At 42.6% G+C, this 27,951-nt stretch overlaps 2 protein-coding genes across 2 annotated transcripts; one reads left to right on the top strand and one right to left on the bottom strand.

Annotated features, from left to right (window-relative positions):
* The first annotated feature begins 167 nt into the window (after nucleotides 1-167).
* Nucleotides 168-12,661, top strand: LOC129859642 (acyl-CoA-binding protein-like). Its single transcript, XM_055929680.1, has 4 exons — nucleotides 168-266; nucleotides 855-972; nucleotides 11,859-11,921; nucleotides 12,023-12,661. Exons 1-4 carry the CDS (start codon nucleotides 258-260, stop codon nucleotides 12,094-12,096), a joined length of 264 nt encoding a protein of 87 aa, XP_055785655.1. The 5' UTR covers nucleotides 168-257; the 3' UTR covers nucleotides 12,097-12,661.
* Nucleotides 11,664-27,899, bottom strand: LOC129860078 (secretin receptor-like; the record flags this gene model as incomplete). Its single annotated transcript, XM_055930413.1, has 13 exons — nucleotides 11,664-13,214; nucleotides 13,359-13,400; nucleotides 13,483-13,621; nucleotides 13,878-13,969; nucleotides 20,202-20,271; nucleotides 20,372-20,432; nucleotides 20,604-20,757; nucleotides 23,371-23,503; nucleotides 23,700-23,809; nucleotides 23,978-24,075; nucleotides 24,686-24,781; nucleotides 25,562-25,661; nucleotides 27,834-27,899. Coding segments are annotated over 13 exons (1,314 nt in total), but the record flags the coding sequence as incomplete, so codon positions are not given.
* Between the last annotated feature and the right edge of the window lie 52 nt (nucleotides 27,900-27,951).

A 27,951-nucleotide genomic window follows, 5' to 3' on the forward strand; every position in this document is an offset into this window, starting at 1 on the left:
TCTTTGTTATGCAGAAGTTCATGAATGTATTTAATTGCCACTCACTATCCTTACTGACCTGGAGATCGACTGTGGACACATGCTGTCCTCTTGTGGTAGCTATAGGCTATTGCATTTGTCACCTCCCCATTTTTTTCCCGTATTTCCAATGGAATTTGAGATGTCACCACCTACTCAAAGGTGAAAGGTAAGACAGAATCGCGGAAGTAAGCATTTCCACATGCAAGGAGTAGCTGGGTCTTTTTCTGGGGAACAACATGTCTATGGTAAGCAGAAACGTAGTTATTTTTCATTTTATTTGTGCAGTATCTAACCCAAAGTCATCTGTCAACGTGTTACTGATACCTTCCAGGTGTTAATACCTGAATCTACTGTGCATTTCTTTTCAAAAGTTTTTTTGTTGCAGTTTATCTGTTATGAAGCTACTGCATGTAGCTTAGTGTAGAAATCCATTTTCACTGTGGCACATAGGATTGACTTTGTCATAGTGAGATGTTTCTTTTGTGTTAAGGTATTCATCCTAACACATGGCACAATGTGATGTGCAAGTATTTTCTTTGGCATAAGCTAAGTTATTATATACATATTGTCTGTATATGGATTTTTGTATATATTTTTTAACTATCCTTCTGGGTACCAGAAGTCCTCACAACGATTGTAAAACAAGGAAAATTTGAACAAGTGGGGACATTTTGTCGGTTCCCACATTAAACAAAAATGCTATGTTAGGTATAGGGGTTGGGCTTAGGGTTATGGTTAGGTTTAGGGAAAATAGGATTTTGGATGGGAATCAATTCTTTGGTCCCCACAGATACCAATACAAAAAAAATAATGTCTTTTTTTTTCTTCTCAAGGCTGAATTTGAAAAGGCTGCGGATGAGGTGAGGAGGCTGACTGTACAACCTAGCTACGCTGAACTAGCAGTAGTATATGGTTTGTACAAGCAGGCGACACTTGGAAACGTCAATACGAGTGAGTCATTCTGTTCAACCTGTTCAACAGGCTGCACCTCAAAGCCAAATCCCTGATTATTGCCTAATCTTTCTTGTACCACTAAGCATCAATGTATATTTACATATAGTGCATTCGGAAAGTATTCAGACCCCTTGACATTTTTTTACTTGACATTTTGTTATTTTGTTACTTATTCTAAAATGGATTAAATAAGACATTTTCCGTATTCATCGACTTTGCTAAGGCTTTCGGCTCTGTCAATCACAACATTCTTATTGGCAGACTCAACAGCCTTGGCTTCTCAAATGATTGCCTCGCTTGGTTCACCAACTACACTGCTCAAAAAAATAAAGGGAACACTTAAACAACACAATGTAACTCCAAGTCAATCACACTTCTGTGAAATCAAACTGTCCACTTAGGAAGCAACACTGATTGACAATAAATTTCACATGCTGTTGTGCAAATGGAATAGACAAAAGGTGGAAATTATAGGCAATTAGCAAGACACCCCCAATAACGGAATGGTTCTGCAGGTGGTGACCACAGACCACTTCTCAGTTCCTATGCTTCCTGGCTGATGTTCTGGTCACTTTTGAATGCTGGCAGTGCTTTCACTCTAGTGGTAGCATGAGACGGAGTCTACAACCCACACAAGTGGCTCAGGTAGTGCAGTTCATCCAGGATGGCACATCAATGCGAGCTGTGGCAAAAAGGTTTGCTGTGTCTGTCAGCATAGTGTCCAGAGCATGGAGGCGCTACCAGGAGACAGGCCAGTGTTCCCTTTATTTTTTTGAGCAGTGTACTTCTCCGATAGAGTTCAGTTTGTGAAATCGGAGGGCCTGTTGTCCGGACCTCTGGCAGTCTCTATGGGGGTGCAACAGAGTTCAATTCTCGGGCCGACTCTTCTCTGTATACATCAATGATGTTGCTCTCGCTGCTGGTGATTCTTTGATCCACCTCTACGCAGACAACACCATTCTGTATACCTCTGGCCCTTCGTTGGACACTGTGTTAACTAACCTCCAGATGAGCTTCAATGCCATACAACTCTCCGTCCGTGGCCTCCAACTGCTCTTAAATGCAAGTAAAACTAAATGCATGCTCTTCAACCGATCGCTGCCCGCACCAGCCCGCCCGTCCAGCATCACTACTCTGGATGGTTCTGACTTAGAATATGTGGACAACTACAAATACCTAGGTCTCTGGTTAGACTGTAAACTCTCCTTCCAGACTCACATTAAACATCTCCAATCCAAAATTAAATCCAGAATCAGCTTCCTATTTCGCAACAAAGCATCCTTCACTCATGCTGCCAAACATACCCTCGTAAAACTGACCATCCTACCGATCCTCGACTTCGGCGATGTCATTTACAAAATAGCCTCCAACACTCTACTCAACAAAATGGATGCAGTCTATCACATTGCCATCCGTTTTGTCACCAAAGCCCCATATACTACCCACCACTGCGACCTGTATGCTCTCGTGGGCTGGTCCTCGCTTCATACTCGTTGCCAAACCCACTGGCTCCAGGTCATCTACAAGTCTCTGCTAGGTAAAGCCCCACCTTATCTCAGCTCACTGGTAACCATAGCAGCACCCACCCGTAGCACGTGCTCCAGCAGGTATATCTCACTGGTCACCCCCAAAGCCAATTCTTCCTTTGGCCGCCTCTCCTTCCAGTTCTCTGCTGCCAATGACTGGAACGAACTGCAAAAATCTCTAAAGCTGGAGACTCTTACCTTCCTCACTAGCTTTAAGCACCAGCTGTCAGAGCAGCTCACAGATCACTGCACCTGTACATAGCTCATCTGTAAATAGCCCATCCAACTACCTCATCCCCATACTGTATTTATTTATTTATTTATTTATCTTGCTCCTTTGCACCCCAGTATCTCAACTTGCACATTCATCTTCTGCACATCCTACCATTCCAGTGTTTAATTGCTATATTGTAATTACTTTGCCACCATGGCCTATTTATTGCCTTACCTCTTATCCTACCTCATTTGCACATGCTGTATATAGATTTTTCTACTGTATTATTGATTGTATGTTTGTTTATTCCATGTGTAACTCTGTTGTATGTGTCGAACTGCTTTGCTGTATCTTCGCCAGGTCGCAGTTGCAAATGAGAACTTGTTCTCAACTAGCCTACCTGGTTAAATATAGGTGAAATATATATTTTTTTTATCAATCTACACACACTACCCATAATGACAAAGCGAAAACAGGTTTTTAGAAATTGTTGCAAAGTACTAAAAATTAAATAATATGTAATTTGCATAAGTATTTAGACCCTTTCATCCTCTGTGGGGACAAACCCGAATCAATCGTTCCGCCCTTATCTTCCGGACTTCTCTCCGTGCTGTTTGTTGCTACTTTGCTATCTGCCAAAATGTTCGGTTTTGACTTTTAATACATTTACCAATTTTTTTGTTTTTTTCCTCGTTCAACTTTTTCACCCCGGAAGCTTTATCTGGACATGGTTCTACAGGACCTCCACCAGCCGAAAAAGCAAAGTAGTTAACTTAACATTGCCATCTAATTGCGGTCTCTGTACTCATAATATACAGGAGAACTATCGCCTTATGGTGAGGATAGCCGTGTTGCAAGCACAGCTTCAGATGCAGTCGTTAGGCAAGTGCAATTTAAGTGTAGGAAAGGAGGAACAGCATCTGTGCCTCCAGTTTAGTACAGATAGTAGTATAAATCCCCCGCACAGTCCCCGCATCCAGACAATTTTCTCAAAGCTTCTGGAAAGAAATGCTGCCGGCATGCTCAACCGGTGTCGCTCAAACTTTCAACCGCTTGTCCCCCATTAAGCAACTAGTCTGAGGCCGAGCCTTCTCAGGTTTCTCCTCCACCCCTTACGGGGTCTGAGCCGCCGATGCCTCCCACCATTAGCTGACTAATTGAAAACGCCAGTCATTGGCGACCACATTACCTGCAATATTAGACTTAAAAATAATCATCCAGCAATCATACACTGTTTACCAGGGGGCACGGCTACTGACGTAAAGGCTAATATGAAGATGGTGCTGGCTAAGGCTAAAACTGGCGAGTGTAGAGATTATAGGGATTTTGTTATCCACGTCGGCACCCACAATGTTAGTATGAAACAGTCAGGGGTCACCAAGAGCAACATAGCTTGTAAATCAGCTAGAAAGATGTGTCGGCATCGAGTAATTGTCTCTGGCCCCCTCCCATTTAGCGGGAGTGATGAGCTCTACAGCAGTCTCTCACAACTCAATCGCTGTTTGAAAACTTTTTTTCTGCCCCTCCCAAAAGATAGAATTTGTAGATTTCTGGGACTCACGCATTAACAGGACCAAGCCTGGCATGCTGAGGAGTGACAGACTCCATCCTAGCTGGAGGGGTGCTCTCCTTTTATCCCTCAACTTAGAGAGGGTTCTAACTCCTCTAGCTCCACAATGAGTTGGGTGCAGGCAGCCAGCTTAGTGGAGTCTGCCTCTAGCACAGTCAGTGTAGTCAGCTCAGCTATCCCTATTAAGACCGTGTCTGTGCCTCGATCTAGGTTGAGCAAAACAAAACATGGCGGTGTTCACCTTAGCAATCTCACTGGAATAAAGACCTCCTCCATTCCTGTCATTATCGAAAGAGATTGTGAGATCTCACATCTCAAAATAGGGCAACTTAATGTTAGATGTCACTTCCAAGGCAGTTAGTCAATGAACTTATCACGGATCATAATCTTGATGCCATTGGCCTGACTGAAACATGGCTCAAGCCTGATGAATTTACTGTGTTAAATGAGGCCTCTCCTCCTGGTTACACAAGTGACCATATCCCCCGTGCATCCCGCAAATGTGGAGGTGTTGCTAACATTTATGAGAGCAAATTTCAATTTGCAACAACAAAAATGACACCGTTTTCATCTTTTGAGCTTCTAGTCATGAAATCTATGCAGCCTACTCAATCACTTTTTATAGCTACTGTTTACAGGCCTCCTGGGCCGTATACAGCATTCCTCAATGAGGTCCCTGAATTCGTATTGGACATTGTAGTCATGGCAGATAATATTCACATTTTTGGTGACTAATATTCACGTGGAAAAGTCCACAGACCCAGTCCAAAAGGCTTTCGGAGCCATCATCGACTCAGTGGGTTTTGTCCAACATGTCTCCGGACCTACTCATTGCCACAGTCGTACTCTGGATCTAGCTTTGTACAATTGGAATGGAAATGGCGCTCCACCAAACTGGAAGTCTTCCATCTAGCTTAGAAAGACCGTACCGTGCAATATCAAAGAGCCCTCACTGCTGCTCGATCATCCTATCATCCTATTTTTCCAACCTAATTGAGGAGAATAAGAACAATCCCCCCAAATGTGATACTGTTGCAAAGCTAACTAAAAAGCAACATTCAACAAGAGAGCATAGCTTTCACTTCAGCAGTAATAAATTCATGAACTTCTTCGATGAAAAGATCATGATCATTAGAAAGCAAATTACAGACTCCACTTTGAATCTGCGTATTGCTCCAAAGCTCAGTTGTCCTGAGTTTGCACAGATCTGCCAGGACCTAGGATCAAGGGCCTCTAAACCTTCCAGCTGCCGACTGGACCCTATTCCAACTAAACTACTGAAAGAGCTACTTCCTGTGCTTGGCCCTCCTATGTTGAACATAATAAATGGCTCCCTATCCACTGGATGTGTACCAAACTCACTAAAAGTGACGGAAATAAAGCTTTTCTTGAAAAAGCCAAACCTTTTAGACCCCATCATAGCACTGAGACTGCACTCGTGAAGGTGGTAAATTACCTTTTTTAATGGCATCAGACCAAAGCTCTGCATGTCCTCATGCTCCTAGACTTTAGTGCTGCTTTTGACACTATTGATCACCAGATTCTTTTGGAGAGATTAGAAACCCTAATTGGTCTACACGGACAAGTTCTTGCCTGGTTTGGATCTTATCTATCGGACAGATATCAGTTCTTCTCTGTGGATGGTTTGTCCTCTGACAAATCAATTGTAAGTTTCAGGGTTCCTCAAGGTAAAATTTTAGGATCACTATTGTTTTCACTATATATTCTACCTCTTGGTTATGTCTTTCAGAAACACAATGTCAACTTTCACTGCTATGCGGACGACACACAGCTGTCCATTTTGATGAAACATGGTGAATCCCCAAAATTGCCTACCCTGGAAGCCTGTTTCAGACATAAGGAAGTGGAGGGCAGGATATTTTTTACTTTTAAATTCAGACAAAACAGATGCTAGTTCTAGGTCCCAAGAAACAGATCTGCTGTTGGATCTGACAATTATTCTTGAAGGTTGTACAGTCGTCACAAATAAAACTGTGAAGGACCTCGGCATTACTCTGGATCTCTCTTTTGACGAACATATCAATAATATTTCAATGACAGCTTTTTTCTATCTTCGTAACATTGCAAAAATCTAACTTTTTGTCCAAAACTGATGCAGAAAAGCTAATCCATGCTTTTGTCACTTCTATATTATTTTACTGCAATACTCTACTCTCCGGCTACCTGGATAAAGCACTAAATAAACTTCAGTTAGTGCTAAATACGGCTGCTAGAATCCTGATTAGAAACAAAAATTGTGATCATATTACTCCAGTGTTAGCCTCTCTACATTGGCTTCCTGTTAAGGCTAGGGCTGATTTCAAGGTTTTACTGCTAACCTACAAAGCATTACATGGGCTTGCTCCTACCTATCTCTCCGATTTGGTCTTGCCATACATACGTATGCTACGGTCACAAGACACGGGTCTCCTTATTGTCCCTAGAATTTCTAAGCAAACAGCTGGAGGCAGGGCTTTCTCCTATAGAGCTCCATTTTTATGGAATGATCTGCTTATCCATGTGAGAGATGCATTCTCGGTCTTGACCTTTAAGTCCTTACTGAAGACTCATCTCTTCAGTAGGTCCTATGATTGAGTGTAGTCTGGCCAGAGGTGCGAAGGTGAACGGCAAGGCACTGGACCAACGAACTGCCCTTGCTGTCTCTGCCTGGCCGGCTCCCCCTTCTCCACTGGGATTCTCTGCCTCTGACCCTATTGCTATTCCATGCCGTCCCTAGGAGGGGTGCGTCACTTGAGTGGGTTGAGTCACAGACGTTATCTTCCGGTCCGGTTTTGCGCCTCCTTGGGCTCGTGCGGTGGAGAAGATCTTCGTGGGCTATACTCAGCCTTGTCTCAGGGTAGTAAGTTGGTGGTCTGTTGATATCCCTCTAGTGGTGTGGGGGCTGTGCTTTAGCAAAGTGAGTGGGGTTATATCCTGCCTGGTTGACCCTGTCCGGGGGTATCGCCTGGCGGGGGTCCAGTGTCCCCCGACCCACCCCTGTCTCCATTATCTATGCTACAATAGTCTATGTGCCGTGGGGCTAGGGTCAGTCTGTTATATCTGGTGTAATTCTCCTGTCTTATCTGGTGTCCTGTGTGATTTAAAAAATGCTCCCTCTAAATGTCTCTCACCATCTCTCCCCTCCCGGAGGACCTGAGCCCTAGAATCATACCTCAGAACTACCTGGCCTGATGACTCCTGGCTGTCCCCAGTCCACCTGGTCGTGCTGCTGCTCAAGTTTCAACTGTTCTGCCTGCGGCTATGGAACGCTGACCTGTTCACCGGACGTGCTACCTTGTCCCGGAACTGCTGTTTGACTCACTCTCTCTAGCGCACCTGCTGTCTCGACCTCTGAATGCTCGACAATGAAAAGCCAACTGACATTTACTCCTGAGGTACTGACCTACAACCAATGTGATTATTATTTTACCCTGCTGGTCATCTATGAACATCTTGAAGAACAATCTGGCCTTAAATGGCCGTGTACTCTTATAATCTCCACCCGGCACAGCCAGAAGTGGACTGGTCCCCCCTCAGAGCCTAGGTTCTTCCTAGGTTCCTTCTTTTTATAGAGTTTAAGCTGGGTTTCTGTATAGCACATTGTGACATCTGCTGATGAAAAAGGGCTTTATAAATACATTTGATTGCTATGAGACTTGAAATTGAGCTCAGGTGTATCCTGTTTCCATTGATCATCCTTGAGATTTTTCTACAACCGGATTGGGGTCCACCTGTGGTAAATTCAATTGATTGGACATGATTTGGAAAGGCACACACCTGTCTATAAAATGACCGTGCATGTCAGAGCAAAAACCAAGGCATGAGGTTGAAGGAATTGTCCGTAGCGTGCCGAGACATGATGGTGAATAAGGACAGGTCTGGAGAAGGGTACCAAAAAAACTATGCAGCACTGAAGGTCCAGAACACAGTTGCCTATATCAATCTTAAATGGAAGAAGTTTGGAACCACCAAGACTCTTCCAAGAGTTGGCCAAACTGAGAAATCGGGGGAGAAGGGCCTTGGTCAGGGAGGTGACCAAGAATTTGATGGTCACTCTGAATGAGCTCCAGAGTTCATCGATGGAGATTGGAGAACCTTCCAGAAGGACAACCATCTCTGCAGCACTCCACCAATCAGGTCTTTATGGTAGAGTGGCCAGACGGAAGCCACTTCTCAGTAAAAGGCAAATGACAGCCCATTTGGAGTTTGCCAAAAGGCACCTAAAGGACTCAGACCATGAGAAACAAGATTCTCTGTTATGATGAAACCAAGATTGAACTCCTTGGCCTGAATGCCAAGCGTCACATCTGGAGGAAACCTGGCAGCATTTCTACGGTGAAGTATGGGGGTGGCAGTATTATACTGTGCGGATGTTTTTCAGCGTTAAGGACTGGCAGACTAGTCACGATCGAGGGAAAGATAAACGGAGCAAAGTACAGAGAGATCCTTTCTCCAGATTGCTCAGGACCTCAGACTGGGGCGAAGGTTCACCTTCCAACAGGACAAAGACTCTACGCACCCAGCCAAGACAACGCAGGAGTGGCTTCGGGAAAGTCTCTGAATGTCTTGAGTGGCCCATCCAAGCCCGGACTTGAACCTAACATCTCTGGAGAGACCTGAAAATAGCTGTGCAGCAACGCTCCCCATTCAACCTGACAGAGCTTGAGAGGATCTGCAGAGAAGAATGGCAGAAACTCCACAAATACAGGTGTGCCATCTTGTAGCGTCATACCCAAGAAGATTTGAAGCTGTAATCACTGCCAAAGGTGCTTCAACAAAGAACTGAGTAAAGGGTCTGAGTACTTATGTAAATGTCATATTTCTGTTTTTGTTTTTTTATATAAATTTGAAAGAAATTCTAAACTTGATTTTGCTTCGTCATTATGGGGTACTGTGTGTAGATTGTTGAGGAAAAGCAACAATTGAATCCATTTAAGAATACGTCTGTAATGTAACAAAATGTCAAGGGGTCTGAATACTTTCCGAATATACTGTACTTAGAACTTATAAGTATGGCTAAGAGTTTTGGGGCGCTTTGAGGCACTATTCTTTTACTGATATATCCAGCATTGTCCACTAGTGCTGCTGCAGGTAGGAAATGTTCTGCAATTGACACAAGCTGTCTCCACTTAATAAATCTATGTCTGGTTGGCGTGGGGATCGCTTAAGCCAGGGGAGGCGTAGCACTGTGAATCTTAATCGCACAAAGTCTATTATTTGGCAGGGAATACTATTTGTACTCCCCACTTTTCTCAAACTGATCCTCTCCAACGGACTGGGAAGTTGTAGCAAAAAAAATAAATTAAGGGCAGTTAAAGGGGAGAGTCATTGAAACCAACCATGAAAATATATTGAAGTGAATTCGGGGAGTAGCCCCGACCAGGACTCGAACCCGGATCCAGCGACTGTCAAGCCAACGCCTTAACTGTACGCTCTTGGCGTAACGGTTCATGTGTTGGCTTGACATTCACAGGTTCAAGTCTCGTTTGGGGCTACCCCCGAAGTTTGCTACAACATATAGTACTTCCATGGTTGGTTTCATTAACTCTCCTTTAAACTGCCCCTAACTGACAACTTTGTAGTCCGTTGGGGAGGATCAGTTTGAGCAAAGTGAGGTTTAGAGTCACTGATCTACAAACAGTATTCCCTGCCAAATAATATATTTTGTGTGATTTAAGATAAGCAGAGCTACGCATCCCCTGACTTAGGCAATGCCCCTGCCAAACACACATATGGATAATTGGAGACAGCTTGTGTCAATTACAGAATATTTCCTAGCTGCAGCAGTGCTTTTATAGTGTCTTATTACAAGGCTTATAAATTTGTCTCGGATGTGCTTTTCTCAAGAGTTACAAAATGTATTGACTTATCAATTGTTTAGCTGCCTTTTTTGTCTGTGAGTAAACCGTTTAAAACCATTCAGGGATTGACATGAAGAGTTGCCCTATTTCCTGCGGCAAGTGACATGAACAGTTGCACCAGTTGAGGATGGTGAGGTTGCCCCATTGGGCAGGTGATTTAAGAAGTGAAAACAACCAAAATGCAAAGAATTCCAGCAAGCCTGAAACTGATCTTTGTGAAAGACAGACATTGTATGGCAGTCGGGCAAGTTGAGCCTGCTCTGAGAATGTATTTACTGATAACAACCTTATTTTTCAGATTCCTCCCCTGTGTATGTGGAAGGCAAGCAATATATGGCACTAATGCATGTAAATATACTGAACAAAAAAAATGTATGCAACATGTAAAGTGTTGGTCCCATGTTTCATGAGCTGAAATAAAAGATCCCGGAAATGTTCCATATGCACAAAAAGCTTATTTCTCCCAAATGTTGGGCACAAATTTGTTTACGTCCCTGTTAGTGAGCATTTCTCCTTTGCCAAGATAATCCATCCACCTGACAGGTGTGGCAGATCAAGAAGCTGATTAAACAGCGTGATCATTACATAGGTGCACCTTGTGCTGGGGACAAAAGACCACTCTAAAATGTGCAGTTTTGTCCTTCAAGTTTTTACTGAATGTGCAATTGACATGACTGCGGGAATGTACACCAGAGTTGTTGCCAGAGAATTGATTCTTCATTTCTCTATCATAAGCCGTCGTTTTAGAGAATTTGTCCGTACGTCCAACTGGTCTGACAACCGCATACCACGTGTAACCACGCCAACCCAGGACCTCCACATCTTGCTTCTTCACAAGCAGGATGGTCTGAGACAAGCCACCCGGACAGCTGATGAAACTGGGTTTGCACAACCAAAGAATTCTGCACAAACCGTTAGAAACCATCTCAGGGAAGCTCATCTGTGTGCCAATCGTCCTATGGGCAGGCGTAAGCTACGGAGAACGAACACAATTGTATTTTATCGATGGCAATTTGAATACAGATATACCGTGACGATATCCTGAGCCCCATTGTCGTGCAATTTGTCCGCTGTCATTTACATTTAAGTCATTTAGCAGACGCTCTTATCCAGAGCGACTTACAAGTACATACATTCATACTTAAAAAAAAAAAAATTGTACTGGCCCCCCGTGGGAATCGAACCCACAACCCTGGCGTTGCAAGCGCCATGCTCTACCAACTGAGCCACACGGGGACCATCACATGTCATCACATGTTTCATCATAGTAATGCGCGGCCCCATGTCGTAAGGATCTGTACACAATTCCTGGAAGCTGAAAATGTCCCAGTTCATGGCCTGCATACTCACCAGACACGTCACCCATTGAGCATGTTTGGGACGCTCTGGATGGACGTGTACGACAGCGTGTTCCAGTTCCCGCCATAATATAGCAACTTCGCACAGCCATAGATTAGGACCTAATGAATTTATTTTCAATTTCAATGATTTTCTTACATGAACTGTAAGTCAGTAAATTGTTGCTTATTACATTTTTATTCAGTGCAGCTTATTTTTACATTAACAATCAAGTGATCATAATTTTCAGGCAAAGAAAAAAGACTCCCGACTTGTCCGATGGGCAAGTGTCTTTCAGACTGCCAATACCTGCCAGTTAAAGCAATATTTTTTGTTGTAACAGTAACTTTAAGATGTATGCGTTGTGTCCACAGAGCGTCCGGGAATATTTGACTTCCAAGGAAAATCTAAATGGGATGGTTGGAAAGCACAGGAAGGTAAGTATTTTGGACAATCTGTTATTCTGCTTTTCCACTCTCTCTGTTTTGAATGTAACACAAATCTTCAATGTGTCCTGTTTCTATTTTCAATCCTATAGGAAAGTCCAAAGAAGATGCCATAAAAGAATATATTGCCTTTGTGGAAGAAATGAAAGCAAAGTACCCAATGTAGAGGTTATCTTAAGGATATTAGTGCACATTTTTCTTCTAAGAACCATTTTATAATTAAGGAATAAGGCCCGAGGGGGTGTGGTATATGGCTTCCACTTTGCGTCGTTCCTAAGAACAGCCCTTAGCCGTGGTATATTGGCCATATACCACAAATCCCAGAGGTCCCTTATTGCTATTATAAACTGGTTACCAATGTAATTAGAACAGTAAAAAGAAATGTTTTGACATACCCGTGGTATAAGGTCTGATATACCCATGTCTGTCAGCCAATTAGCATTCAGGACTCGAACCACCCAGTTTATAATAAAGTTACAATGAACAAGAAGACGAGGGACCAAATCTGACATTTACATGGGTAAAGTGTTGAGACAACCAAGATCACAGTTTTAGACCACTCACCAGCAATTTGTTGTTATCCTGTTGAAAAAGTGCAGCCCTTGATCTTGGTATTTATTTCAGAAAATGTCAAATTTTTTGAAAATACAGTACATTGATGCAAAAGAACAGTAAATTATGTTTCTTAAAAGATCTGTCTTCAAAGTATAATAAAAAGTGAGAATTTTCAATCATGTTGATAAATTCTCTGGACAAAAGTATGGTCATAACCAGACCTCTTTCCAGGATTTCTCTTTCACATGTTGATGATGAAGATCGGCGTCCTACTTCCACTTTTTGAACATGTTCCCGTTTCTTAGGATTTCCACTGAACCCAAATGTCTTAGATCTTCAGGCCCAGTCCACTGTCCATAGTCCTAGAAATGTTGCTTGAGCTTGAGGGAATGGCACAAAATCACAGTACAGTGCTGTTTCCCATGCCATGTCCAAGTCTTCAAGAGTGGCCAAGTGATTCTGTGGACCATTCCTCAAGTTCAAGAAAGTTCCAGAGAGTCATCTGTGTAAGCGTTTTTAACCGGTATGTCTAGGAGATCACCAGTGATTTGGTGGGTTGAGAGGGGGGGTCAAAGGTCATGCCAGGCTGGCCGGTCCGGAACAGGGAAGCAAGGAGACCTGGGTAAGGGGAGAGACGCTTTGGCTCATGGAACCATGCTGTCTGGGCTCCCCGTGTAGATGCTGCTTCAGCCTCCACCTGCGCCATCTCCTCTGTACCTCGTACTGTACCTGTGTGTGGAGGTTTGGAGGGGATGGAGATGGTGTATCATCGACACTAGTTAATCAGGGCTGCTGCATAATATTAGCAATAGCACATTTATACCACTTATTTCAACGTACATAATAGTTTTGAGAAATGGGGCAAAAACTTACCTCCCCATTTAGAAAACAGTAAAGAACAGCAACTCCAAAGCCCTGGAAAGGAAGAAGGGGGAATTTAGACCTCAAATAGTATTCCCGCAAAGTAAAGAGAGAGAAGAAAAAAAGTCTAAATTACCTGTGTTGATGCAAGAGCCAGCTCAAAAAAGGTCCATATTTTGTAAGTTAAACCACTGACTTTGATGGGTAAGAAGGCAAAGAGGATGTAGTACAAACCAAAGAGGGTCACCAAAAGAAAAGTCGATTTGGTAAGTCTCCTGAAAATATCCAAGGAAAATATGCAATTTTACAATACACAAAAGACACAAATCAATACTGTACACATGTTTTGGGAGATTTCATTAGTTTGCCGTTGTGCTGGTCTTTCAGGTTTGACTGGGCAACGCTTACAGAAAGTTAGCACAGGTACTGTAACACTCGTAAGCAATTAAGTTATTTATTATTTTAGCCTACAGAATAAACATCCTTGAAATCCTTTGGTATTAGTACAGTACGGTCATGTTGACAACTCACTTGTATTGGCTGAATTCATTTCCATGCATGTCTGGCATCTGCAGTTTCCCCACCAGAATTCTTATGATACTCAGAAAAAATACCAAATTAATCTGCAATGAAATGGCAACAAATGATTACCGTACGGAGTAAAACTAATATTTACATTATCAGTTATATAAAAAACTAATTGTATTTCACATACACCGGATACAATGGGTGGAGACTTACAGTGAAAATGCTTGCTTACGAGCCTTTCCAACAATGCAGTAAAAAAAATAATAATACAAGAATGAAGTTATAGTGCATTTGGAACGTACTCAGAACCCTATACTTTTTTTCTACATTACAGCCTTACTAAAATTGATTAAATAGATTTCCCCCCCCTCATCAATCTACACCTTATAATGACAAAGCAAAAACAAGTTTTAGAAATGTATAAAAATATTCACTGATCACATTTACACCGGTATTCAGACCCTTTACTCAGTACTTTGTTGAAGCACCTTTGGCAGTGATTACAGCCTCGAGTCTTCTAGGGTATGACGCTACAAGCTTGGCTCACCTATATTTGGGGAGTTTCTCCCATTCTTCTCTGCAGATACTTCTGCGCTGTTTTGGCTGTGTGCTTAAGCTTGTCTTGTTGGAAGGTGAACCTTCGCCAATGTCTGAAGTCCTGAGCGCTCTGGAGCAGGTTTTCATCAAGGATGTCTCTGTACTTTGCTTCATTCATCTTTCCCTCGATCCTGACTAGTCTCCAAGTCTCTGACACTGAAAACATCCCCACAGCATGATGCTGCCACCACCATGCTTCACCGTAGGAATGGCACCAGGTTTCCTCCAGACGTGACACTTGGCATTCAGGCCAAAGAGTTCAATCTTGTTTCCCATGGTCTGAGAGTCTTTTGGCAAACTCCAAACGGGCTGTCATGTGCTTTTTACTTAGGAGTGGCTTCCATCTGGCCACTCTACCATAAAGGCCTGATTGGTGGAGTTCTGCAGAGATGGTTGTCCTTCTCCCATCTCCACAGAGGACCTCTGGAGCTCTGTCAGAGTGACCATCGGGTTTTTGGTCACCTACCTGACCAAGTCCCTTCTCCCCCAATTGCTCAGTTTGGCTGGGTGGCCAGCTCTAGGAAGTCTTGGTGGTTCTAAACTTCTTCCATATCAGAATGATGGAGGCCACTGTGTTCTTGGGGACCTTCAATGCCGCAGAAACTTGTTTGTACCCTTCCCCAGATCTGTGCCTTGACTCAACCCTGTCTCTGAGCTCTACGGACAATTCCTTCGACCTCATTGTGTGTAGATTGATGAGAAAAATGTATTTCATCTATTTTAGAATAAGGCTGTAATGTGGAAAAAGTCAAGGTGTCTGAATAATTTCCGAATGCATTGTAGCAGGGAGTACCAGATCAATGTGCAGGGGTATGAGACACAGTATTTGAGGTAGATATGTACACGAAGGCAGGGTAAAGTGACTAGGCATCAGGATACATAATAATAAAAGTCAAATAAAGCACAGAGTAGCAGCATATGAGGGTGTATGGTTTTTCTTGTGTACAAAACATTAAGAACTTCTGCTCTTTCCATGACAGACCGTCGAGGTGAAAGCTATGATCCTCTTATTCATGTCACTTGTTAAATCCACTCCAATCAGTGTAGATTAAGGGGAGGAGACAATGGATTGAGTATGTGTGCCATTCAGAGAGTGAATGGGCAAGACAAAAGATTTAGGTGCCTTTGAATGGGGAGTGGTAGTAGGTGCCAGGTGCACCGGTTTGAATGTGTCAAGAAATGCAAGCTGCAGGGTTTTTCATGCTCAACAGTTTCCTTTGTGTATCAAGAACGCTCCACCACTCAAAGGACATCCAGCCAACTTGACACAACTGTGGGAAGCATTGGAGTCAACGTGGGCCAGCATCCCTGTGGAATGCTTTTGACACCTTGTAGTCCATGCCCCAACGAATTGAGGCTGTTCTGAGGGCAAAAAAAGGGGGGGTTCAACTCAATATTAGGAAAGTGTTCCTAATGTTTCGTACACTTGGTGTGTGTATATACAGTACCAGTCAAAAGTTTGGACACCTACTCTTTCAAGGGTTTTTCTTTATTTTACTATTTTCTACATTGTAAAAAAATAGTGAAGACATCAAAACTATGAAATAACACATGGAGTCATGTAGAAACCAAAATGGTGTTAAACAAATCAAAATGTATTTTATATTTGAGATTCTTCGAAGTAGCCACACTTTGTCTTGATGACAGCTTTGCACACTTGGCATTCTCTCAACCATCTTCATGAGGTAGTCACCTTGAATGCATTTCAATTAACAGGTGTGCCTTGTTAAAAGTAAATTTGTGGAATTTCTTTACTTAATGCATTTGAGCCAATCAGTTGTGTTGTGACAAGTTAGGGGTGGTATACAGAAGATAGCCCTATTTGGTAAAAGACAAAGTCCATATTATGGTAAGAACAGGTCAAATAAGCAAAGAGAGAGGACATCTTTAAGGTCAGTCAATCGGAACATTTCTAAAACTTTGAAAATTTCTTCAAGTGCAGTCACGAAAACCATCAAACTCCTATGATGAAACTGGCTCTCATGAGGACCACCACTGGAAAGGAAGACCCAGAGTTACCTCTGCTGCAGAGGGTAAGTTCATTAGAGTTAGCTTCACCTCAGATTGCAGCCCAAATAAATGCTTCACAGAGTTCAAGTGACAGATACATCTCAATATCAACTGTTCAGATGAGACTGCATGAATCAGGCCATCATGGTTGAATTGCTGCAAAGAAACCACTACAGGACAAACAGGACAATAACCCAACACACCTCCAAGCTGTGTAAGGGCTATTTGACCAAGGAGAGTGATGGAGTGCTGCATCAGATGACCTGGCCTCCACAATCACCCAACCTCAACCCAATTGAGATGGTTTGGGATGAGTTGGACGACAGAGTAAAGAAAAAGCAGCCAACAAGTGCTCAGCATATGTGGGAACTCCTTCTAGACTGTTGGAAAAGCATTCCATGTGAAGCTGGTTGAGAGAATGCCAAGAGTGTGCAAAGCTGTCATGAAGGCAAAGGGTGGCTAATTTGAAGAATCTAAAATATATTTAGATTTGTTTAACATTTTTTTTGTTACTACATGTGTGTTTTCATAGTTTTGATGTCTTCACTATTATTCTACAATACAGAAAATAGTAAAAAATACAAACTGAATGAGTCAACGCAGAAAATAGTAAAAATAAAGAAAAACTGAATGAGTCAGTAGAAAATAGGGTCATTGCACATAGTTAATTAAATGGTTACCCAGACTATTTATGGCTATTTAGCAGTCTTATGGCTTGGGGTAGAAGCTGTCTCGGGGCCTGTCGGGGAGATGATGCTCCGGTACCACTTGCTGGACTGTAGTAGAGTGAACAGTGAACTTTGGTGGGTGTCTTTAGCAATTTTTCGGGCCTTCCTCTGACACTGCCTGATATGGAGGTTCTGGGGCCGTGTTGTGCCGAAAATCTCCCCCCTGACAGAACACCCCCCCCCCCCCCCCCTTCTAATTTCCTTAATTTTGTGGCTAGAGGCAAAAACTTCCTGTGGCACACATAAGAGTCAAATACTTTCTATAGAACAAACTTCACGTCAGGATAGGCAACCGAAATGAATAATGAATGTATGTGTGTTATATTAAACATAGAGGAACCGAAATGAATAATGAATGTATGTGTGTTATATTAAACACAGAGGAACCGAAATGAATAATGAATGTATGTGTGTTATATTAAACATAGTGGAGGGAATTAAATGTTGGCAAGCAATAAACATTTCCGAAAAACTATTGCTGAATTATTATCCTTACACTTTCAAAAACACTAGTCGAATAAGACATGGGAGAGATGACGAATTTTGGCAAAGAGATTTATTTATAGACTAATACAAATCAGTAGCGGATTTTGGTACGGACTACATAGGGCGCCCCCGCGTGTGGGCGCTGAAGGGGAGGTTCGCCCAGGGCGCCATACAAGCTACAACTGCCACATACACTTGAAACAAATAGCCTAACCGAAAACTGAAGACAAAAATGCTTTATGCTACTAAGATCAGTGAAATGCAGTCTAAACTGACAACGGAGTGCAGATCAGAAATCTCAACTAGCAAGCAATGAAGAACAGGAAGGTGGGGAGAATTCTGGAAGAGGGGAGATTTTCGGCACAACGCCGGATTCACAAAACATGACTTACGAAAAAACGTAAGAGGTTTCTTAAAAGAAGTTCATAACATAGTAAGTGCAATTCCTCAAAATGTTCTTTGGAATTCATTGTTTTCTTAGGAACTTCGTGAATATCTTTCATAAGAACTTCGTAAATATCTTACGTGGCATTGACATTAGTGACATGCTTGAAACCAGTAAATAAGCCCATGTGACAGGGATAAGATTTGTCCCACTATAATAGTGTTGATATTCACATTTTAATACATTTATTTATTTGCGTTATGTCTAGTTGTTGTTGTTGTTGGCTCGCGAACGCTTTATGCACAAAAACAAACGTCCTTTTTTTCACACATTATAGCCATCAGAACAGCTATATCAAAAACAAAAATGGATAACCTCAATATGGTTGGATGGTTCAATAAAAACTTCAGCAAACAAGAGTTTGAAGTGATGGACGAAATAGCAGCCAGGAAAAGGTTGCTGTTGAGGACACCCAATTGCGGCGTCACTGCAGAGACCAAAAAGAGAGGATGGGCGAGAGTGGCAGAGTGTCTTTGACGTCGGTGGTATGGCAAGTGCCATTGAGGCCGCCGTAAAAAAATAGTGGTCCGACATCAAGTCGGTTGCTAAGAAGAGGGGAGCTGAGAGGCCAGCTGGAGGAGAGAAGGTGTTGTCCATGATAGGAGAGACGGTTATTTAGGTAGCTACGTTAGCTAGCTAACGCGTAACGACATTATAGCCAACAACGTTAACGTTAGCCAAGTTCTTCTTTGCAAATTGACAAGCTACCGCTCGCTATGTAACACTTCTAGAATATTGTAATATATTATTCATTACTAGCTAGCTAGATAATGCGCATTGAATTAGTTTTCTTGCTGTATTTAAATGTCCGGTAGCCAACTGTGTCGGTGGCAGTGGCGCAAGAAAACGTTCATGGTTACAAAAGTATCCATTCGTCAGAAGACAAGGGTTTAGCTGTCCTAAAGCTAAGAACATTTCCAAGAAGAAATCCTAAAACATTATTTTCAAGAATCCCATTTCTTAACTTTTTTATTAGGAAGAAACGTACGGGAAACATTTACATTTCCAATAACTTTGAGGAATAGCAACTTTGCTTAACTATCTTCACAAGTCTATAGTTAAGGAAAAAATGGCGGTTAAGAAGACATTTCTTCTTAAGGTTTTGTGAATCCGGCCCATGGATGGCAGGGAGCTCGGGCCCAGTATAATACTAAGCCTTCCGCACCACCGGCTGTTGCGCTTTGCGGTCAGGGGCGTTGCATTTACCATATCAAGCGGTCATGCACCCAGTCAAAATGCTCTCTGGTGCAGCTGGTGCAGTCCACGCTCAGCTCCTTGGTCTTACTGACGTTGAGGGGGAGGCTGTTGTCCTGGCACCACACTGCCACTGCCAAGTCTCTTACCTCCTCCTTGTAGGCTGTTTCATCACCATTGGTGATCAGGCCTACCACCTTTGTCGTCAGCAAACTTGATGATGTTGGAGTTGTGGGTGAACAGGGAGTACAGAAGGGGACTAAGCACACACCCCTGTAGGGCCCCCGTGTTGAGGGTCAGCATGGCGGAGGTGTTGTTGCTACCCTCACCATCTGGGGCCGGCCTGTCAGGAAGTCCAGGATCCAGTTGCAGAGGTTCAGTCCAAGGGTCCCGAGCTTGGAGCGGAATATGTTGTTGAACGCCGAGCTGTAGTTTATGAACAGGAATCTCACATAGTTATTTCCTCTCTTGTCCAGGTGGGAAAGGGCAGTGTGAAATGCAATTGAGAGCATAATCTGTGGATCTGTTGGGGCAGTATGCTAATTGGATTGGTTCCAGGTTGTTTGGGATGATGGTGTTGATGTGTGACATGACCAGCCTTCCAACGCACTTCATAATTACAGATGTGATGTGCTACAAGGTGATAGTCATTTAGGCAGTTTACCTTGGAGTTCCTGGGAACAGGTATAATGGTGGTCAGTTTGAAACATGTTAGGATTATAATCTGGGACAAGGAGAGGATGAAAATGTCTGTGAAGACACTGGTCTGCGCAAGCTGTGAGAATGCCACCTGGTATTCCATCTTGAACAATCTGGAACAATGCATTGGCCTAATCATTAGTTATCAACAGCGATTGATGCACTTACGATTATGAAGAGTAGGACTGGTAATCTGAGAATCCACCAAACCCAGTCATGTACCCTTGTCTCCCAGCAGCTTGAGGAGAAAGGGAAACATATTAATTTATGTGAACTATGATGATGCAATTGTCATCTGTTTAAAATAGTCTATGACATCCCATTAATCTGTATTTTACCCTTCATCCTCATAGAAGTATTTTGCCAAGCCCCAGGATACAATGACAATCATTGGTAAACCTATGTAGAAAAACAAAAGAAAAAATGGTTTGGTTAAATCCAATCCTCTCATTTCAGTTAATAGTTCACTATCAAGTCTGTCTCTTAACAGATCAAAATGACATGACATTGCTAGATGACATTGACATGGTATCAGTAGTGTTGTAATGTAGAGTGGACAGGTGTCCGTACCCCAGCCCAGGATGATGTACCACCAAAGGTGTTTCTTCTTGGAGAAGAAGGAGAGGCTGACCAGGGTGTGGAGGTAGTGTCCCTCCACCAGCAGCCAGCTGTAGTTAGCCATGATGCAGTAGTTGGAGAACATCACCACTAACTTACACACCACCTACAGGATATGATCAGAAAATACACTGCTCAAAAAAATAAAGGCAACACTTAAACAACACAATGTAAATCCAAGTCAATCACACTTCTGTGAAATCAAACTGTCCACTTAGGAAGCAACACTGATTGACAATAAATTTCACATGCTGTTGTGCAAATGGAATAGACAAAAGGTGGAAATTATAGGCAATTAGCAAGACACCCCCAATAAAGGAGTGGTTCTGCAGGTGGTGACCACAGACCACTTCTCAGTTCCTATGCTTCCTAGCTGATGTTTTGGTCACTTTTGAATGCTGGCGGTGCTTTCACTCTAGTGGTAGCATGATACGGAGTCTACAACCTACACAAGTGGCTCAGGTAGTGCAGCTCATCCAGGATGGCACATCAATGCGAGCTGTGGCAAGAAGGTTTGCTGTGTCTGTCAGCGTAGTGTCCAGAGCATGGAGGCGCTACCAGGAGACAGGCCAGTACATCAGGATACGTGGAGGAGGCCGTAGGAGGGCAACAACCCAGCAGCAGGACCGCTACCTCCGCCTTTGTGCAAGGAGGAGCACTGCCAGATCCCTGCAAAATGACCTCCAGCAGGCCACAAATGTGCATGTGTCTGCTCAAACGGTCAGAAAAAGAATCCATGAGGGTGGTATGAGGGCCCGACGTCCACAGGTGGGGGTTGTGCTTACAGCCCAACACCGTGCAGGACGTTTGGCATTTGCCAGAGAACACCAAGATTGGCAAATTCGCCACTGGCGCCCTGTGCTCTTCACAGATGAAAGCAGGTTCACACTGAGCACATGTGACAGACGTGACAGAGTCTGGAGACGCCGTGGAGAACGTTCTGCTGCCTGCAACCTCCTCCAGCATGACCGGTTTGGCGGTGGGTCAGTCATGGTGTGGGGTGGCATTTCTTTGTGGGGCCGCACAGCCCTCTATGTGCTCGCCAGAGGTAGCCTGACTGCCATTAGGTACCGAGATGGGATCCTCAGACCCCTTGTGAGACCATATGCTGGTGCGGTTGGCCCTGGGTTCCTCCTAATGCAAGACAATGCTAGACCTCATGTGGTTGGAGTGTGTCAGCAGTTCCTGCAAGAGGAAGGCATTGATGCTATGGACTGGCCCGCCCGTTCCCCAGACCTGAATCCAATTGAGCACTTCTGGGACATCATGTCTCGCTCCATCCACCAACGCCACGTTGCACCACAGACTGTCCAGGAGTTGGCAGATGCTTTAGTCCAGGTCTGGGAGGAGATCCCTCAGGAGACCAACCGCCACCACATCAGGAGCATGCCCAGGCGTTGTAGGGAGGTCATACAGGCACGTGGAGGCCACACACACTACTGAGCCTCATTTTGACTTGTTTTAAGGACATTACATCAAAGTTGAATCAGCCTGTAGTGTGGTTTTCCACTTTAACTTTGAGTGTGACTCCAAATCCAGACCTCCATGGGTTGAAATATTTGATTTACATTGATCATTTTTGTGTGATTTTGTTGTCAGCACATTCAATGTAGATTATGTAAAGAAAAAAGTAATTAATAAGAATATTTCATTCATTCAGATCTAAGATGTGTTATTTTAGTATTCCCTTTATTTTTTTGAGCAACAACAATATGTGGATACCAGTGGATCTGTGCAGGGCAGTCAAGTTCTTCCACACTCATCTCGACAAACCATTTCTGTATGGTCCTCGCTTGTGCATGGGGGAATTGTCATGCTGAAACAGGAAAGGGCCTTCCTTAAACTGTTGCCACAAAATTGGAAGTACAGAATCGTCTATAATGTCATTGTATGCTGTAGCGTTAAGAATCCCTTCACTGGAACTAAGGGGCCTAGCCCGAACCATGAAAAACAGCCCCAGACCATTATTCCTCCTCTTTCAAACTTTACAGTTTGCACTATGCATTGGGGCTGGTAGCATTCTCCTGGCATCCGTGAAACCCAGATTCATCCGTCAGACTGCCAGATGGTGAAGCGTGATTCATCACTCCAGAGAACACGTTTCCACTGCTCCAGAGTCTAATGGCGGGGGTCTTTACACCACTCCAGTCGACGCTTGGCATTGCGCCTGTCAATGGCCGAGCAGTCGCCTGCTCTGCCATTGAAACCCATTTGCATGAAGATCCCGACGAACAGTTGTTGTGCTGACGCTGCTTCCAGAGGCAGTTTGGAACTCAGTAGTGATTGTTGCAACCAAGGACAGACCATTTTTTAAGTTGACCGGGGCAGCTCTAGCAGGGCAGAAATTTGACGAACTAACTTGTTGGAAAGGTGGCGTCCTATGACGGTGCTTCGTTGAAAGTCACAGACCTCTTCAGTAAGGCTATTCTACTGCCAATGTTTCTCTATGGAGATTGCATGGCTGTGTGCTCGATTTTATACACCCGTCGGCAACGGTGTGTCTGAAATAGCCGAATCCACTCATTTGAAGGATTGTCCACATACTCTTGTGTGTATATAGGAGGGGTATTTTAGTATGTCCATATCATAACAACTTTTTTCAATAGTTACAAAAGTGAGGTATTCCACTTTCACACACTAAATTACTGATGTCTCTATCAATGTGTTCATCCATTCACACATGCATTGAGAGTCACTACAAAGTACAGTAGATACGTACTGGGTAGTCGTCACAGTGGTAGAAGTCTTCATCGGTGAAGAGCACAGAGTCTTTGATGAAGATGAAGGTAGCACGCAGGATGAAGGAAACGAAGAGTTGGATGTGGATGTAGTTTCTGGTGCAGTGCAGTTTCCTAGACAACAGGAAAAGTGTAAAAGCAGTTTGAAATGTCCTCCTTGACCAACATGCTTTTGTAATATGTTTAATCCCCCACTGAGACCCAATATTAAGATACGCATGTTGATTACAGTGTAGTTTATTGGGTACCAACATGGATTATCATATTTCTTTATCATAACAGTTCTTAGACTTGATTCTCTGTTTCTCACCTAAAGAGACAGAGGATGGTGATGGCGATGGTGAGAGAGATTAGAGAGAGAGCGTAGCCTGCAGTGTACATTGTCTTCACGTAGAGGAAGTACATGTGGGAGTCATGTGACTGGGAGGAAAAAGAGGCCTGAGGTAAGAATTGTTTTACATAAATTGTCCATGTATTTTTAAATCAATGCTCAACACTTATATGGCTTTCCCTTATTTTTAAGTAATTTTCCTGAATCAAAGACAAAACCAGTAATGTAGCACATACTAAAAGTACACATGTACCCACCTCTCCAAGTAAGTGTAAGGTTTCGTTGAAACATGCATGCTCGTAAGGAGGGAATGGGTCCGTCCAGCCTGTGTCTGTGCAGTTCCGGGACACTTTACCTGGAAAATCATACAGCCTCATCAATACTTACTTGCTGTACTGTTCAAATAAACTAATTTTGCCAGCAAAATAGTCGGCATCAGAGTAAAAAACCTTGACCATAGAACAGACCTAAGATTTTCTAAGACTACATAGTACGCAGTTTCAATCTCTCAGGTATTTTAGTGCAGGCAGTCTTTATTGCAGGATTCATTTGTGTTATGTAAGGTTGTCATAAATCACTACATGATGAAGCTGTTTCCACAAGCAGACCTTTTATGAACTCTATACCACTCCTCTGTTCTTTTAGTCGATCGCCTGTATGAGCATCAATCGACAGTTTATGGTAGAAAGACAAACATTTTTGTATTGAATGGAAACAAATGATCTTGGTGGTGGATCATTAACTAACTAACACACTCATAACAGCCAGGGGTGGGGGTCTAACACATCATAACAGCCAGGCGTGGGGTGGGGGTCTAACACATCCTAACAGCCAGGGGTTGGGTGGGTGTCTAACAAATAACAGCCATGGGTTGGGTGGGGTCTAACTCATCGTAACAGCCAGGGGTGGGGTGGGAGTCTAACACACACATCGTAACAGCCAGGAATGGGGTGGGGGTTCCTCACCTTCTGATTTGAAGAAATTGGGACAGTTCTGTGATGCCGTTTCCCCTACAAAAGCAGGAGACCAGCAATTCAAGTGGTCCCACATACCCTTGCAGTCTGAATAAGAAAAAAAAAATCAGGTACTGTTTTCTTTTATCGCTCAAATTATAATCAAAGTGTGTAGATCATTTTTTTAAATGGGGGGGCTATCTATACATGTGTTTGGTGGTTTGTTGTCATGCATTATAAGGCAAACAGTACAACGGCAGTCCTTGTTTGGTCATTGTGAATAATTTACATTTTAATAATTTATACTCTCTTATCCAGAGTGACTTACAAGAGCAATTGAGGTTAAGTGCCTTGCTCAAGGGCACATCAACAGATTTTTCACCTAGTCGGCTCGGGGATTCGAACCAGGAAACTTTTCAGTAACTGGCCCAATGCTCTTAGGCTACCTGCCGCCCATAGTCCAGTAATAACAAGAGGAGCAGGACAAACAGCTCTGATAATCTGATGAACTGTTCTCACCAACATGACAGTAATGTTGAACTCAAAGTGAGTAACTAACTACAACGATAATGCTGTATGTTGAGATGTAACCTACTCTATACTGCCACTAGAGGGAAACCTAGTCCACTGTCAAACTGGCTTGGTTCCCAGTGATGCGCTGATGTGTGGTGCTGTTTCAGATTTTGATACCTGTGGGACTGGAAATGATTTTACTCTTATGTTGTATGCATATCATATAATGCCATTAAATAAACAAATTCTAAGAACATTGACTATTATGGAATAGAGAAGGAACATGTTAACCTATATTTGTTTAGCTTAGGAAAACGTGACACCATGCTGGGTATGAATTCCTAAGGGGGAAAAATACAAACGGTCTCATCTCACCTGGTTGGGGAGTTTTGGACACATTATGCAGTTGCAACTCATGAAGGCACCGCTCCTCCTCTCTAATAAGTATGATGTACGGCTCACAGTCTGCTTGAACCTTTCATAGTTAAAAAGAAAAAGAAGGTGTGCATGTGTCATCTCCCCACAGCCTACAGTGCCTTCAGAAGGTATTCACACCCCTTGACTTTTTTCACATTTTGTTGTTAGACTGTATTTAGAATGGATTAAATTCAGTTTTATGGTCACTGGAATTAAGAGGAATTATGTTTTTTTTTTTTACGTTTACAAATTAATAAAAAGCTGAAATGTCTTGAGTCAATAAGTATTCAACCCCTTTGTTATGGCAAGCCTAAATGAGTTCAGGAGTAAACATTTTCTTAACAAGTCACATAATAAGTTGCATGTTTTTTTTTATTTTTATGACTACCTCATCTCTGTACCCCACACATACAATTATCTGTAAGGTCCCCCAGTTGAGCAGTCAATTTCAAACACAGATTCAACCACAAAGACCATGGAGGTTTTCCAATGCCTCGCAAAGAAGGGCACCTATTGGTAGATGGGTAAAAATTTTAAAAACAGATATTGAATATCCCTTTGAGCATGGCGAAGTTATTAATTACACTTTGGATGGCGTATCAATACACCCAGTGACTACAAATATACAGGCGTCCTTCCTAACTCAGTTGCTGGAGAGGAAGGAAACCACTCAGGGATTTCGCCATGAGGCCAATGATGACTTTAAAACAGTTAGAGTTTAATGGCTGTGATAGGAGAAAACTGAGGATGGATCAACATTGTAGTTACTCCACAATACTAACTTAATTGACAGAGTGAAAAAGGGGAAGCCTGTACAGAACAAAAATATTCCAAAACATGCATCCTGTTTGCAACAAGGCACTAAAGTAATACTGCAAAGAATTTTGCAAACAATGTACTTTTTGTCCTGAATACAAAGTGTTATGTTTGGGGGAAATTCAACACAACACATGGAGAGTACCACTCCATATTTTCAAGCATAGTGGTGGCTGCATCATGTTATTGGTATGCTTGCAATCGTTGGAATGGGCACAGGCAAAATCCTAGAAGAAAACCTGGTTATGTCTGATTTCCACCAGACACTGGGAGATTAATTCACCTTTCAGCAGGACAATGACAGAAAACATAAGGTCACATCTACACTGGAGTGTTCCTGAGTTGCCGAGTTACAGTTTTGATTTAAATCTGCTTTAAAACCTATGGCAATATCTGAAAATGGTTGTCTAGCAATGATCAACAACCTATTTGACAGAGTTTGAAGAATTCTGAAAAGAATAATGTGCATATGTTTCACCCTCTTGCTGTGGAAAACTCTTTTTTTTAATTTTTTTTTTAGGGGTGGAAAACTCTTAGAGAGACATACCCAGATAAGACTCACTGCTGTAGTCTCCACTAAATATGAAAATAATATACACTGAGTATACCAAACATTAGGAACACCTTCCTAATATATATATATATATATATATAAATATTTTTACAACATTTTAGATTTTTCCCCCGCTTTTATATTAAAGTATTGTGCAGATTGTTGACAATTAAAAAAAAAATGTATGCCACTTTGTAACAACACAATTTGGAAAAGGTTAAGTGTGAATACTTTCTGAAGGCACTTAGTGCACAAAACATAAAAATAAGTATTCCTGAGTTTCTAATTTTCTCAAAATCTAAAGGCATATCATTCAACCTAGATTCTCTTTCTATGACATAGTAGACTGCCCAGGTATAAGCTATGATCTATTATTGATGTCACCTGTTAAATCCACTTCACCTCAGTATAGATAAAGGTGAGGAGACAGGTTAAAGAATGATTGTGAAGTCTTGAGACATGGATTGTGATATGTGTCAATTCAAATGTGAATGGGCAAGACAAAATATTTAAGTGCCTTTGAACAGGGTATGGTAGTAGTTTGAGTGTGTCAAGAACTGCAACACTGCTGGGTTTTTCCACGCTCAACAGTTTCCCGTTTGTATTAAGAATGGTCCAAAAGACATCCAGCTAACTTGACACAATTGTGGGAAGCATTGGATTCAACATGGGCCAGCATCCCTTTGGAACGCTTTTGACACCTTATAGTCCATGTCCCGACAAACTGAGGCTGTTCTGAGGGCAAAAGAGGCTGCAACTCAGTTTTATGAAGGTGTTCCTAATGTTTCATACACTCAGTGTATATGTATGTACCTTTGCCAAACATGCCCAGCTTTTTCAAACACGCGTGTGCATTCTTACCTTCAAGTACATGCCCAGTAGGATTCCAATAATTCCAATGTGCATTTTGTCAGTCACAGCATCATTTACCAAAAAAATTTAACCTAATTATAGACTTGAATAAACTGTAAACTGACTT

The sequence above is a fragment of the Salvelinus fontinalis genome, chromosome 7 (assembly GCF_029448725.1).
Source record: "Salvelinus fontinalis isolate EN_2023a chromosome 7, ASM2944872v1, whole genome shotgun sequence".
NCBI lineage: Eukaryota > Metazoa > Chordata > Actinopteri > Salmoniformes > Salmonidae > Salvelinus > Salvelinus fontinalis.